The 15,570-nt window shown below is 47.4% G+C and overlaps 1 protein-coding gene across 1 annotated transcript in view; it reads left to right on the top strand.

Annotated features, from left to right (window-relative positions):
- LOC107112936 (intersectin-2-like) overlaps positions 1-15,570 on the top strand; it is a gene marked incomplete at its 3' end in the record, with an annotated part of 55,297 nt that overhangs the window by 19,239 nt on the left and 20,488 nt on the right. Inside the window, exons 3-4 of the mRNA XM_015414147.1 lie at positions 5,600-5,692; positions 8,304-8,367. Of these exons, the coding sequence (XP_015269633.1) occupies positions 5,600-5,692; positions 8,304-8,367 (157 nt within the window). The remainder of the gene's footprint in view (positions 1-5,599; positions 5,693-8,303; positions 8,368-15,570) is intronic.

The following is a 15,570-nucleotide window of genomic DNA, read 5'->3' as shown; positions in this document are numbered from 1 at the left end:
GGTGGAGATTCGAACCTGGATTTCCCAGATCCTAGTCTGAGACTTTAACCACAACACCACGCTGGCCTCTCTACAATGCTCTGTAGACATTGTGAGCCGTGGTACGACCAAGCTGACAGCATGTTTGCCTGAAGCGTCTTCTTAAAATCCAGGCTTCCTGCTGGTTAAAGAGGCTGGTTGCGTTTTACGGTGTCTTTCCCCAAAAGGTACCTTTGATCAGTCCATAAACCAAGGGAAGCTTTGTGGTTTCCTCACAACAGTCGCTTCTGTGAGAACAGCAAACACCGTCGCCTTCCGGCAAACGATATCTCTTACTAAGGTAAACTTACAAAGCGCAGACAAAAGAGTCTTGTGTGCCGACAGAAACTCCAGCTTCAGCATCTTTTTAAGCCTTCTCTGACAAGCTTGTGCAGATTTTAGGTTACTGTCAAACAGTGCTCCCTCTAAGCCGTGGAGTCTTGTGAGGGAAAATTCTACTTTGTGAGCTTCCGGCATTAAAGTTGTGAGCGACCAATCTGGCTACTGCATACATGAGTTTGCTCTGGAGCCCTCCTTCCTGAGCCGAGACAAAAATGGGTGAGCCGGAGGCTAAAAAACGTGTGAGCTAGCTCATGCTAACCCAGCTTAGGGGGAACACTGCTGTCAAAGTAGGGAAGCAGGAGATCAGAAACCTGTAATAAGAGACGTGCAGCAAATGGAAATGAACATTCAAGTCTGAATGAATAACAAAACCAGCTTGCTTTAAACCCGTTCTGTTCAGCAGAAATACAGAATCATCCTCAAGAAAACTTTTATCTGAACACGGGGGCGCAAGGATAGCGAAGGCGGATGTGCCTTTTGAATCCTTGCTTGTTAAAGATAAGAGGGCCAGGGAAAGTTGGCACCTGTATCTTACACAGAGATTGGCTTTGGCGTCGGAAAGAGACTGGCTGGCACCCTCACCCAGCCAACCTGGGAGCCTTCCTTCAACAGAAGAGGCAGAGCTCCACAGAGGTATAGGATTCAGAATGAGGCTTGGATTAACCCAAGGGTATTTGCTGATGTTAGGCCGTGGTGGCTCAGAGGTTAAGACAATGAGCTGCAGACCGGAAGGCCGGTAACTCAGCAGTTCGAGACCCGATTGCCGCTTGACGGAGTGAGCTCCCGTCTCTGGCCCCAGCTCCTGCCAACCTAACAGTTTGAAAGCAAGAAACTGCAAGTAGATAAATAGGTACCGCTTCGGTGGAAAGGTAACAGGCAGCTCGGCGTCTAGTCATGCTGGCCACATGACCACAGAGATGTCTTCGGACAGTGCTGGCTCTTCGGCTTGGAAACGGAGATGAGCACCGCCCCCTAGAGTCAGATTCGACTGGCTTTTGAGCAAGGGGAACCTTTACCTATTTGCTGATTTAGTAGGCAATGGCACTGTTTGCCAAAGCCTAATTCCAAGGTGAACTGGGCCGTGCACTCACCTGTCTTTTCGGGGAGGAGGTATCAAAGTGGTCAGAACAAGAACCATGCCTTTATCCTTCCTTTGTGTTTCCAGAGAATCTTGGCGTCATGAAGGTGGGACACGGTTGCAAGTTCACATAGTGTTCTTTGACTGTATTTATTTATTTACTCCATTCGTCCCCTGCCTTCCTTCCCAACTGCATGGACCTCTTAAGCCCCCGTGCAGCCCGCAGCCTGATGAAGGACATGAAAACTGACCAAGGTTTGGAGGAAGGCGAGGAAGAAAGGCCAAAAACAGTTAGCAATGTTTCATTGCCTGTCCCTGATTTTCTGTAAGGGAAGCTCAACCAGTGTTACATATTCTAAAAGTTCAGCTGTCGTTCTAGAGGAGAAACATTTCCTCTGAGTTGTAGCTGCAAATAGAAACACAAGTTTTTTCAAACCAGTTTCTTCTTGGTGTTTGGACGGCCCAGGCTAGCCAGATCTCATCAGATCTCAGAAGTTAAGCAGGGTCGGCCCTGGTTCGTATGTGGATGGGAGACCTCCAAGGAAGTCCAGGGATACTCCGCAGGCAATGGCAAACCACCTCTGTTCACCTGTTGCCCTGTCCTAGATGCAGAGGTCATTTCCTGCAGGAGCGCACAGGAGCGGAGCTCTGGCAGTAAAGAGCCCAGGGGGTGGGCACATGCAACAAGCCCCACCCCCTGCTCCCAGCGGCCCTCAGTCAGAGCAAGAAGCAGCCAGGTAAGCTGCAGAGCTCCCCCCAGCCCCCCAATCCAAAACAGTCCAGTGGCACCTTTAGGAGCCAAGTTTTATTCAGGTACAAGCTCTCCCTCCTCTGCACGTTCCCGCCCACCCCCAATAGCTAGCAATCCAAAACAGTCCAGTGGAGCCTGAGCGGTGGGTGTTGCCTTCTGACACACCTCCGGTGATGTCAGGGGGTGTGGCATATGCAAATAAGATATGCTAATGAGTTATGCTAATGAGTTCCTGCACCTCTTTTTCTACGGAATGACCCCTGTCCTAGATGGCCAATCTCATCGGATCTCAGAAGCTAATCAGGGCTGGCCCTAGTGAGTCCTTGGATGGGAGACCACCAAGGAAGTCCGGGGTTGCTAACACAGAGGCAGGCAATGGCACAGCCACCTCTGAACATCTCTTTGCCTTGAAAGCCCCGCAGGACTTAACGTTTGTGCCTGAAGGTATGAACATAAATCAGCTGCAACTTACCACAGTTTCCCGCCACCACGATTTCATATGTTACAGAATTCCTACCTGGAAGGCTCTTTATGAACGAAGCCGTTTAAGGCATCTTTGCAGGCTGTAGGGAATGCCGTTCTTGTGTGGTTTTGAAGCGGGGAAACTGCACTTTGTCTATTGTACCTTTTAATGGTAAGCCCCATGGTGCACCATTGCTGTATGTCGTGCCCTGTACAAAGCGGATAATGCTAAAATTCAGCAGAAAGAAGCGAATGCCACATTAAGAACATAAGAACATAAGAGACGCCAATGTTGGATCAGGCCAAAGGCCCATCCAGCCCAACACTCTGTATCACACAGTGGCCAGAAATACCAGGTGCCATCAGGAGGTCCACCAGTGGGGCCAGGACATTAGAAGCCCTCCCACTGTTGACCCCCCCAAGCACCAAGAAGACAGAGCATCACTTGCCCCAGAGCCCCTATCTATACCTTGTGGCTAATAGCCACTGATGGACCTCTGCTCCATATGCTTATCTAAATCCCTTTTGAAGCCGTCCATGCTTGTAGCCGCCACCACTTTCTGTGGCAGTTAATTGAAAGTCCACTATTTTTTCATTGTCCCCAAGTTGAGACTCGGAGAAAAATTATTTGTTTAATACCATTCAGTCTATAGTATTATCATTTGATGTTAATGCTTAGCTGGTTTCTCATATATTACAGCTGGCAAGTATGAATTCTAAAGAGTTTCGACAGTGTGTTTTTTTTAAGTCAAAAGCCAGTGGAATAGCTGGTTGCACTACCGTTTGTGAATCATGTTTCCTGCGTATACTGTGAATAGTCAGCGGTAGGAGGAAGTTCCTGTGCACAGATGTTGAAAATTCCTCATAATACTTTGTGTTAAGAGCTAAAGATTTTTTTAAAGGGGGGGACAGCATTGGAAAATAACTCCCATCTAGGAAGGAAGATTCCTTGAATCATAGAATAGCAAAAGTTCTGAGGAACTGTGAGGTCTCACTAGCAAATATATGGTGGCGTGAGTGTTTGTGAGTCAGGTTCTGCTTAATTAAAGGCATGAAGTGTTATATTTAATTGGCAGTTTATATATGCACACAAGCCTGAAGGTACAAGCAGAAAGAAGGCGGGGGCGGGGGGAGTTATTCCAGAGGGACTGAAGACTAGGCATTCCAAGATGGCGGCATATTGCAGTAATATCTCGGAGCAGAGATAAAAATAAGAGCCAATCAAAAGTACACAGTCAGAACCCCATTGGAATGGGTGAGGACAATTCCCAGCTGTGGATGAGCTGGCAAAGAGTGTACATGGCCCTGGAAGGAGACCAAAGTACATTCTGTAATGTGGCAGATATACTCCCAGTTCTTATTAAGCCCAATCTTGGTAAGTGTTAGATCTGCATATTAATTCCACCTTGATAGTTTCATGCTGGCATTTCCTTGTGAATCGTTCTTTGTTGCAATATGGCGAAGTAGAAATCTGATTGAAACGCCCCTCTGTTTGGGATCGGAGTGTTTCCGTTCTTAGTGTCTGGTTTGTGAACGTTTCATTCTTTTAAAGGCAGTCCAGTTTGGTCAGTGTAAATGATAAATGGGCTTTGGGGTATGTGTGTAGGGACCCTGCGTATGCTACAATACGTTGATTATTCTTTTGTTTGTTTTCATAGAATCATAGAGTTGGAAGGGACCTCCGGGGTCATCTAGTCCAACCCCCTGCGCAAGGGGGTTGGACTAGATTCACAAATACCTCCCCTGCACACACCGCCAGTGACCCTGTTTGATGCCCGGAAGATGACATAAAACCTCCAGGATCCCCAGGCAAACTGTCCTGGAGAAAAATTGCTTCCTGACCCCAAAGTGGCAATCGGCATTTCTCTGGGCGTGTGAGAAAGGGCCACGAGAACCAGGGCTATTTTTGGGCAGGAACGCACAGGAACAGAGTTCCGGCTGGCTCCCGAGTTGGCCACGCCCAGCAGGCACTCATTAGCATAATAGGCCACACCCAACAGCAGAAACTCATTAGGATTGGCTACATTAGGGGTGTGTGGCCTAACATGCAAAGGGTTCCTGCTACAAAAAAAGGCCCTGGGTTTTGACAACAAACAAGTAAACAGAATAAGAAGCAAAAGGTGGGTGTGGCTGGATGACAACACTTCTGGTGACATGGGGGTGTGGCCTAATATGCTAATATGCTGTGATGTCAGGGGTGTGGCCTACTATGCTAATGAGTTTCTGCTGTTAGGTGTGGCCTGTTATGCTAATGAGTTCCTGCTGGGCTTTTTCTACAAAAAAAGCCCGGACGAGAACTAAGCCCTGAGGCAGCCCTTCCTGCCCTCCCTTCTCACAATCTGCCTACGTCCACAGAATCAGCATGGCTGTCAGATCCAGCCATCATTTGGCTGCAAGAGGTTATTCAGGGCCATCCCTCTGAAATGAATCATAGAAGTGTTTCTCCAAAACTGGTGAGGGCACATTTACAAAGCCAAAAATTGATCTCCCCGCCCGCAATTAAACATGCCCTGACTTGGACGGCCTAGGCTAGCCCTGTCTCATCAGATCTCAAAAGCTAAGTGGGCTTGTCCCTGATTAGTCTTTGAATGGGAGGCCACCAAAGAAGTCCAGGGTCGGTCCGCAGAGGCAGGCAGTGCCAAACCACCTCTGAACATCTCCTGCCTTGAAAACCCCGTGGGGGTAGCCATCAATTGGCTGTGACTTATTGTTGTAGATCACCGGAATGATTGCATCTTTAATTTCGTTGTACTATGTACAATGACAATAAAGTATATTATTATTACTACTACTACTACTACTACTACTACTACTACTACTACTACTACTACTACTACTACTACTACTACTACTACTACTACTACTACTACATTTTCCACCCCCACCAATTAACCATATCTGTGTTACGTACTCCTGAAGGAGAATTTTCCTTTTTTTGTGTGTTCCAGGAGGCCAAACCGTTTGGGCCATCACCTCTGAAGAAAGATCAAAGCACGACAAGCAGTTCGATAACCTGAAGCCAGTCGGAGGATACGTTACAGGTTGGTGCGCGTTCACCCACAGTAAACTCTCATCTTTTCCCATTGCAGCTGGAAAACTTAATTCATAAATTTGCCGTGTATTTTTTCATTCCTGCCCTTCCTCGGGGGGGGGGGTGTTTGGAGAGCTGCGTGTGTGGTTCTCCTGTCCGCACTTCATCCTCACAGCAAAGTAGGCTAGGCCCCAGGTCACCCAGTGAGCTTTGTGGCTAAGAATACAGCAGCAAGGTTGCTAACAGAATGAGCATATTTTTATCTGTACTTTAAAGATCTTCAGTGGCTCCCCATTGGTTTCCAGGCACATTTCAGTGATTGGGTTGTAACCCTTAAAGTCCTGAATGAGCGAGAACCAGTTTGGTGTAGTGGTTAAATGCACGGACTCTAATCTGGGAGACCCGGGTTTGATTCCCCACTCCTCCACGTGCAGCTGCTGGATGACCTTGGCCAAGCCATAGTTCTGACAAGAGTTGTCCTTGAAAGGGCAGTCCTCGAAAGAGCTCTCTCAGCCCCACCTACCTCACAGGGTGTCGGTTGTGGGGAGGGGAAGGGAAAGGAGTTTGTAAGCTGCTCTGAGACTCCGAGTGAAGGGCGGGGTATAAATCCAATCTCTTCTCTTCTTCTCTTCTTACTTAGCAGAGTACATAATGTGCAGCGGAAATAAAGCAGCCTCAGACATGTGTGTGTTTAGCTTCTAATAAAAGAAAATTAGGGAAGGGTTACATGAGAAGGGAAAACAATAACAAACCATCTCATCTTTCTAGTGCTAACTCCATCTTGATTCCTTTCTGTGACTAGAGTCTTGTCCCTCTGTGAGAACAGAGGAAGTTTTCCCCCAAAGCTCCACCCCTGGTGTTCGTGCCAAAAGACATGTACCATCTTCCAATATATTGATGAGTCAATAGTCAATCTTAAGGTCATCTCATTAAGAATACTACCTCTCCCTTTCTGGCGGGAACATTCTACTTGACGCCTAATTGGTTTGAAGCTAACTGGCTACTATTAGCGTACAGAAACTACAGCTTAATGTTTTCATGACTGAAGGATGACACTTGTAAAAAAAAAGCCCCAACAACCAGTCTTCTTTTATCTGGATCTGCCTTTCAGCTTATGTTTTCACTTCAGCTTATGTGTCCACTTCTGAGGTTCAGTGTGTGGGAGCTGGAAACTGGACCTCTCCCATAACTGCACCCAAATTGTGAAACTCCAGTCTCGTTGCCTCTTAGGCACAAAGTCCCATAACTGCACCCAAATTGTGAAACTCGTCTCGTTGCCTCTTAGGCACAAAGTGGTCCATCTTGCTTGCTTGCCTGAACTTTTAAAGATGCTGTTTTAATTATTACCCCTAGTACGAACTGCTGGTTTAACCACTAAAAGAGTGGCATATTTACTACTTGCCATGTGATGGGGCTTGTCTGACGTCTCATGCATATGGATTATTTTTAAATGCTGTTTGATCCACAGTGTTGATGTTGCTTGCTTTCGGTCTGTATTTACAGGCTTTTTTTGTGTGTAAACTGCCTTGAAGGTTGTTGTGACAGACAGGTTAGGTTCCACCTCTCCCTAAGAGCGACCAATAAGAGCTGATGGAACGTTGGGGAGAGACGGTTGGAAAACAACAGTTGGGAGTTGGCAGCTGGGGATCTGAGAGGGCAAAGAGTATGTCTGACTGAGTGAAGCTGAGGTGAAGAGCAGCTTCAAGGTAGCTAACTAAAAAGAGTCATTTTGTAACGCAAAATCCAAGATGCTGGAATAGGGAAAAGTTCAAAAAAGCGAAACATTGTAACTTCTACTTTACTTTCTTCTGTGTGAGTGGAAAAGGGGCATCACAGCTGTGTTCAGGAAGAATGGGGTAGGGGAGAATTTTAAATAAATGTTTTAGATTTATTCCGGTTGGGTAGTCGTATTGGTCTGAAGCATCAGGCTTTTGGTTGAGGACAGCAACAGGCTGTACATGGCTGGCACCTCCCTCCTTTATTCCATCTTTTCTTTCGGACTTCTCCCTACCATACCTGCAAAGCGGCAACACAGTCCAGAACTGGCTTAAAATTTGCTTTAAGGACACCATCTGGGAACTGTTTTTAAGGCTGTATTGAATGATTTATTATTGTGACTTAATTGATGTTTATACTGTATCTTATTTTCTGTTGAACATCGCCCAGAGGGCTGTGAACTCAGGGACTGGGTGATCCATAAATTTAATTTGCAAATCAATAAATACGTTCCACTGTACCTCTGTATCTTGTACTTTCTCATTGTTATTAAATACCAAATCGGAATTACAATCAACTGTGGCTTTATTAGAAAAGTCCATTTTTGGAGTACATGTTTCTATGCCATTGCAAATGGTTGTACTAATTTGATTCCAAAAAGACTGTCAGGCTTGGAAATCTAATTCAGATTATTATTAGTGTGTGTGTCCGTCCAGCTTGATCTTATTTATTTATTTTATCTGGGAAATTCTTATGCTGCCTCTCTAGGGTACCGCTGGAGGCCGCTTACTATTAACATAATAAATTATCAATATTAAAAAACCATGCCATTAAGACATTAAAACAAGCATTATGGGAATTGCCTTCTGACATCTTCCTTTTCCTTCTGTTCTTTTTCTACACAGGGGATCAAGCCCGTACCTTTTTTTTACAATCGGGTCTGCCGCCGCAGGTCTTGGCTGAAATATGGTAATGTACTGGGTTTTTTATGTTTTTAATATTGTGAGATGAAATCTCTTATGTGCTTATTTTATTATGGTTCCTGTAAGGAAGGCAGACTATGAAGGAAATAAGTGATCTTTGTATTAAAATTTAAACTACTACATTGTTTACGTTAAAGACACTGTCGTATAAAAGGTAAATGTAATTCCCATTTCTGATTTTAAAAACTGGACTAATGGAGCTAAACTTTCAGTCCCATTCATTTGTGTATTTCTAGGGTCGGAAAGCAGCAGAAGAGAGAAAAAATTCTTTATAGGATTGTCTGGCAACTAGGTTTGCCAGCTCCAAGTTGGGAAATTCCTGGAGGGATTTCAGTGGGGTATAATGCCATAACTGTCCACCTTCCAAAGCAGCCCTTTTATCCAGGGGAACTGATCTATATTGCCTGGAGATGACTTCTGATGATTGCAGTGGGGTATACGGCCAAAACAGTCTACCTTCCAAAGCAGCCATTTTCTCCAGGGGAACTGATCTATGTTGCCTGGAGATAGGGTTGCCAAGTCAAATAGACTAGCCGGCGGGGGAGCCTCGCTGGACTTCTCCGGATGCGCATGCGTGTGTGCTGCCAGCACGTCAGCGGAAGTGACACGTGACGTCGACCACATTGAGGGCGTGGCCCTGATCGTCGGAGGGAAAACCATAGTTTTCCCTCCGACGATCTAGGCTATGCCCCAACGTGGTTGCGTCACCCGGGGCCCGATTCCGCGGCGGTGGAAATCGGGCCTCCAAAGCGGGTGTTTACCCGCCACCCACCCCCACTTGGCAGCCCTACCTGGAGAGGATTTCTGATCCCACAAGATCTCCAGCCACCACCTGGAGGTTGGCAACCTTACTGACAACCTATTCCACTTAAAAACCATGATTTTTGCTTCAAACATGGAAGCGAACCAGCCCTGTTACCGTTGGCCACCTGCCCTGTGGGAAGAGACTATTTAAGAAATACTGTATTCAGCGTGCCAAGCAATGGAGTAGAACAACGCCACTTCCTCAAAAAATATTAAAATGTGGGTTGCAAAACTTTCCCCCACAAAACAATCTCCTCCCCTGAGTAGATGTTGCAAAATATGAAGCTCCGTATTGTAGCTGTCTCCTGCCAACCTAGCAGTTCGAAAGCAAGAAATTGCAAGTAGATAAATAGGGACCACTTCGGTGGGAAGGGAACAGCGTTCCGTGCGCCTTGGTGTTTAGTCATGCCCGCCACATGGCCATGGAAACGTCTTCGGACGGCGCTGGCTCTTCGGCTTGGAAACGGAGATGAGCACCGCAGCCCTAGAGTCGGATTCGACTGGCTTTCGAGCAAGGGAACCTTTACCTTTACTTTTTATTGTAGCTGTATGTTGTACTGTGGTTTCTGGTGTCTGCAGTGCAAACTGACTTTGACCTGTCGTTCCAACCCAGACGTTTCAATGTAACGCCTGAAGTGCTCAGACTGGAGGCCGGTGAGGACTTGGGTGGGGATTAGAGAATGATTGTACATACATTGAGACTTCCAGTCTCTGCACCTGACCTAGTTAGTGTCCACTTTGTGTTGGGACACCTGATTTGGCCCACGTGCAGCGGAATGTGTTTAGGCATGGCTAGTGCTGAGCTTGGGTTGAGGAATGTACATGTGGGCTGGGCAGTAACCTTGCCCTGTTGGTGTGGTGGCAAATGGATGTTGCATCAAGGCCCATGGACTTCAGTTGGGGCAGGAAATTGAAAGCAGTGGGGCAGAGCAGCAATGGTGCCATTTTGCCTCATCGCATTTATGAGGTATTCTAGGACCTGGGGTTGTGCTTGTCTTCTCCTCTCCGGAAGGTTCATGAGGCAAGGCGTTCAGAGGTTCCCAAACTTATTTGGTCTACCGCCCCCTTTGGACATATACCTTCAAGAAGTGGACAAAAAGATGCAGTTTTTGAATCTGCATTTGACTCGTTCCAGCCCACCTGGATCGTTCCCGCGCCCACGAGGGGGCAGTATTTCCCACTTTGGGAACCAGTGGAAGTACTTTCCAGTATGTGGGGGTTTTGTTGTTGTTCTTTTGTTTACGTGGTTGAGATACCTATGGAACCCAGGGTACTTTTCCAGAGAATGGGATATTATTTCTAGAAAAGCACCGAGTAGACCTGGGGTTGTGCTTGTCTTCTCCTCTCTGGAAGGTTCACGAGGCAAGGTGTTCAGAGGTTCCCAAACTTATTTGGTATTTGGACATCTACCTGCAAGAAGTGGACAAAAAGATGCAGTTTTTGAATCTGCATTTGGATCGTTCCAGATCGTTCCCGCGCCCCCGAGGGGGCAGTATTGCCCACTTCGGGAACCAGTGGAAGTACTTTCCAGTATGTGGGGGGGGGGTTGTTGTTGTTCTTTTGTGTACGTGGTTGAGATACCCATGGAACCCAAGGTACTCTTCCAGGGAATGGGATATTATTTCTAGAAAAGCACTGAGTTTCAGGTTTTGTGGGTTTTTTATTGAGGATAATGTCTGCTGGAGCTGGGAGGTTTTAGTTATGGGTAAGAACATTCTTAGGATAAACTGTGTAGTTTGTTTTGGCCTCCATTTTGGCTGAAGTCAGCATTGTCAACGCAGCCTGGGCCCAGTTCTGCCTGAGTGTTTGGATGAAGCAGGAGGAAGAACTCAGTTGAGGGAGGTTTCTCTAGGAAAGCTTAACTGGGTGAGATTCAGTCAGGGGAGAGGGACATCTCTGCCGTGGAACCAGAGGCCACAAGAGATCTCTGCCATTGATACTTATTTAAATTGGAAGGAAGAAGAAAAGGAAAGCATGTGGCAGCCGTGGAAAGGGTTCTTGCTAGGGATGGGCACGGTCCAGAAAAATGGTGGTCCATTGAGGTTCGGCGGTACGTGGGGTTTACGGACCCCTTGGATCACAAACCGCTACGCTTAACAGACCAGGTCATGGAACCTCCACATTTAACAGGCTAGGTCGTGGAACCTCCACGTTTAACGGACTAGGTCATGTCAGCGGGATGAACTGGAAGTGGGTGAAGTCACCGCTTGGCCTGCAGTTGCACATGTCATGGCTTTGCAAAAGCCATTTAAAGGGAACGCATTCCCTTTAAGTTGCTTTTGCAAGCCCCGCTTACACGGACCTTACAAACCTCCTGGAAGGAGCATGGGAGGTCCGTGTCGGTGGGACGGTGTAGAGCGGGCTCAAAGATCACGAACTGGGCCCCGGTCCTTGGGAAAATTTGGCCTGTAGTCCGGTCCGTGCCCATCCCTAGTTCTTGCCTTTGTACAGCAAACGGCTTCTAGGTCCGTCCCTGCAAAGAGGAAGTGTTAGCAGGCCATGATTGACTGAGAAGGCGAGAGAAGAGAACAAGATGACCCCTGGGGAAAAAACGAGAAAGAGAGAGAGCGAGAGAGAGCGCAAAACGTCTAAACAGAGAACTGCCTCAGAGAAACTCCCTGGGGATGGATGTGCTATGGGACACAAGCTACTGTGTTAGGTAAACATGTCAAGTGACTCCAGGCACCTGGCTGCAGTACCACACAGACTGAGAAGAATCTTTAAAAGCTTCAGATGCCCCTGGAGCCCTGTGTTTTTTTTTAATGGCGTTGGTCATTGTTTTTGTGACCTTTCCAGAGACTCGGACCAGGAGCTTTGGCTCCGTTTCCAGGTCACCCCGGCTCCTTGGACAGATTATGTTCTGTCCTTGGCAATTCACGGCCCAGTCTTGTAGCACAGGGTAGAAGAGTCTCTGGTCTCTCACGGTGACCATATTCTGTGCATTACTGAGTGGCTCGTTTCGGATGGTGGCTGGTTCATGGGCTTGGAAGATGGAGGCTCCTTGGGTCGTACATCCTCTTCCTCCACCATGACCTCTCTGTCACCTGTTTGTAGTGGTATTGCATGGGTCTTTTAGGCAGGGGTCATTTCGTAGAAAAAGAGGTGCAGGAGCTAATTAGCATAACTCGTTTGCATATGCCACACCCCCTGACATCACCCCTGACAAGTGTATCAGAAGGTAACACCCACCACTCAGGCTCCATTGGACTGTTTTGGATTGCTAGCTATTGGTGGTTGGGGGGGGTGCAGATCTGTCCTCGCAGAGGAGGGAGAGCTTGTACCTGAATAAAACTTGGTCTTAAAGGTGCCACTGGACTGTTTTGGACCAGAGAGGCGGGGGGGGCCCTCTGTAACTTACCTGGTTGCTTCTTGCTCTGACTGAAGGCTGCTGGGAGCAGGGGGTGGGGCTTGTTGCATGTGCCCGCCCCCTGGGCTCTTTAATGCCGGAGCTCCGCTCCTGTGCGCTCCTGCAGGAAATGACCCCTGCTTTTAGGTAAGCCGAACTCCTCTTTCTGCTGTGGCAGAGTCCTCGATTCCTTGAGATGGAAAGTTCAGGTGGGACAGTGCTACTCCCCATATGTGCCCCAGAGAGCACTGTGGTCAGGGTCGCAACATCGCCTGACCCTCTCTGGTCCGAAAGAAGCCAGGCTGAATGTCACCAGAACCAGGGCTTTCTCAGTGGCGGCCCCAACCTGGTGGAATGAGCTCCCGGAGAGTGGAATGAGCTCCTGGAGAACATCAGGGCCCTGTGGGATCTTTTACAGTTCCGCAGGGCCTGTAAAACAGAGCTCTTCCACCAGGCTTTCTATTAGGGGCTGCCACTGATGAGTGTGCCCTGGAACATCGTTTGGTCTGAAATTTTAAAACACCCTCGGGCCTGAGATTCCGCTGGACGCTACCCCTATCGTTGGATGGGATTTGGATTACCGCCATTTCTGTTGGGTTAGTTGCAACTGGTGTTGTTTTAACTGGTATGGTATTTATTAATTGTTTTAACTTGGTTGTTTATGCCATTTTAATGTTGTTAGCCGCCTTGAACCAGATATCTGGAAAGGCGGGATATAAATATAAACAATAAATAAAAAATGAATAAGTACTTCAGAAGTCGCTACTTTTTTTACTGTTCCTCTGCACTAATTTAAGGGATGTGATTGTATAAAGTAAAGTAAAGGTAAAGGTTTCCCGTGCTCGAAAGCCAGTCAAGTCCGACTCTAGGGTTGCGGTGCTCATCTCCGTTTCAAAGCCGAAGAGCCAGTGCTGTCCGAAGAAGTTTCCGTGGTCATGTGGCCGGCATGACTAAACACCAAGGCGCACGGAACGCTGTTCCCTTCCCACCTATTTATCTACTTGCAAGTAATTGCTTTCGAACTGCTAGGTTGGCAGGAGTGATTGTATAAAGCATTGTATAAAACACTGTTTTCTGTGTTTTATACAAAGTGATTGTATAAAGCATTGTATAAAACACAGAAAACATACAGTGTTGTCTCATTGATCCGTATGGTGTAGTCCTACCAGCAGCAGTGACCCAGGATCTCAGTCAGAGAACAGTTTCTCCAACACCCACTACTTCAAGTCTTTCAGTTGCCTTGAAAAGTTACTCTGTGAAACTGTATAGGAGTCCAGGTGTGCAAGTTGTTTGGCTGGGGCTTACCTGTATGGGACTCTGCATATGCTGCGCCCTATGTAAATATAAAGTCCTGATATACGAACATCAGGTGGAGTCAGAGTGGTACAATCCCGTTCAGATCCAACGCATGGCTGCAGAATGTATGTTTGCATGAGGCCTATATGGGGCTGAAGAAGATGATCTCTTCAAGGTTTATCTATTTATTTATTTTGCGTTTTGCGTGTGAGTGTGTGCCCGTGCCTGGAAGTCATGGCAACCTCTGGCAACTCCTACTGGGGCATGGAGGACGTTCAGAGAAGTGGTTTGATAGCCTCCCAGCCCTGGTATTCCTTGGAGGTCTCCCATCCAAATACTTGCCAGGGTCGGCCCTGCTTAGCTTCCAAGATCTGATGAGATCGGGCTTGCCTGGGCTATCCAGGTCAGGGCAAGGTTTATTTATTAGATTTTTTTAATCTCCGCTAGGCTTGCCAAGTCCCCCCGGGGGGCGGGGAAACCTCCACCCCAGAGGTCCATTCTCCGCCACCGACGGATCAGGCCCCGGGGGGAACCCCACCCCACCCCCAAAGCACGCGACGTGCACGTCACCCGGAAGTGACGCGGCCACGCCGGGCACGCTGGGGGTTGAGGCCACAGTCATCCGAGGGAAAACTCTATGGTTTTCCCTCGGATGGTCGTGGCACCGCCCCCCAGCGTGCCCGGCGTGGTTGCGTCACTTCCGGGTGATGTGGTTGCAGTGCGTGCGCACGAAGCATGCGCGCGCACTCCCAGAGCGGTGCTGGAGTCCCCCACTCCAGCGCCACTCGGACTTGGGAACCCTAGTCTCCGCTTGTCCAAAGGGTCTTGCAGCGACTAACAACATTAAAACCATATAAATGAGAAAAACAACATAAAAACAAATAACAAATATATAATATTAACATTAAAATATTAAAATATGTGGCTAGCACCATGCCACTAATAAAAATAGCCCAAACATGTGGATGGGTAATGGGTTACTCCTAGCATAATCATGTAACTTAAATCTGATGTGACTAAAATTATTGCCCCTTTTCAGTTTTGGTTTTTTCAAAGCAGATTCCTTAAAATCCCTTCTAGGATTTGGATGTAACATTTTTGTGTACCATATTTACTCGAATGTCAGCCATTCCCCTTCAAATATCATACACAAAACATTTTTATTATTGTACATAACTGTAAGTTATATGCCAAAACTATGAGTTATATGGCATACCTGTGTGGGGAGGGGACCGTGGTCTTATATTTAAATAAATACCATAGTTCTTAAACTGACAACTACAATATGTTTTAGTGCTCAAGTATTTATAATGGTGGCTAGCAATTAGAGACTTGTGGACCAGATTTGGTCGTCTGGTTCATGACCCTGCAGCTTTTGGCATGCTACATCCTTACTCTGAAAGCCAACTTGGTGTAGTGGTTAGGAGCGCAGACTCTAATCTGGGAGAACCGGGTTTGATTCCCCACTCCACCACATGCAGCTGCTGGTGTGACCTTGGGTCACTCACAAGTTCTCTCAGAGCTGTTCTCTTGCGAGCAGTCCTCGAAAGAGCTCTCTCAGCCCCGCCTACCTCGCAGGGTGTCTGTTGTGGGGAGGGGAAGGGAAAGGAGATTGTAAGCTGCTCTGAGACTCCTTTGGGTAGTGAAGGGCGGTGTACAAATCCAGTCTCCTCTTCTTCTGCGTACACAAGAGTTGTGTGGAAATCTGACATTAAGCCCGTTTTGACTTCTGGGGCAGAGGAG

The sequence above is a fragment of the Gekko japonicus genome, unplaced genomic scaffold (assembly GCF_001447785.1).
Source record: "Gekko japonicus isolate JY-2015 unplaced genomic scaffold, Gekko_japonicus_V1.1 scaffold5071, whole genome shotgun sequence".
Lineage (NCBI taxonomy): Eukaryota > Metazoa > Chordata > Lepidosauria > Squamata > Gekkonidae > Gekko > Gekko japonicus.
This window is presented reverse-complemented; position numbering and strand designations above follow the sequence as displayed.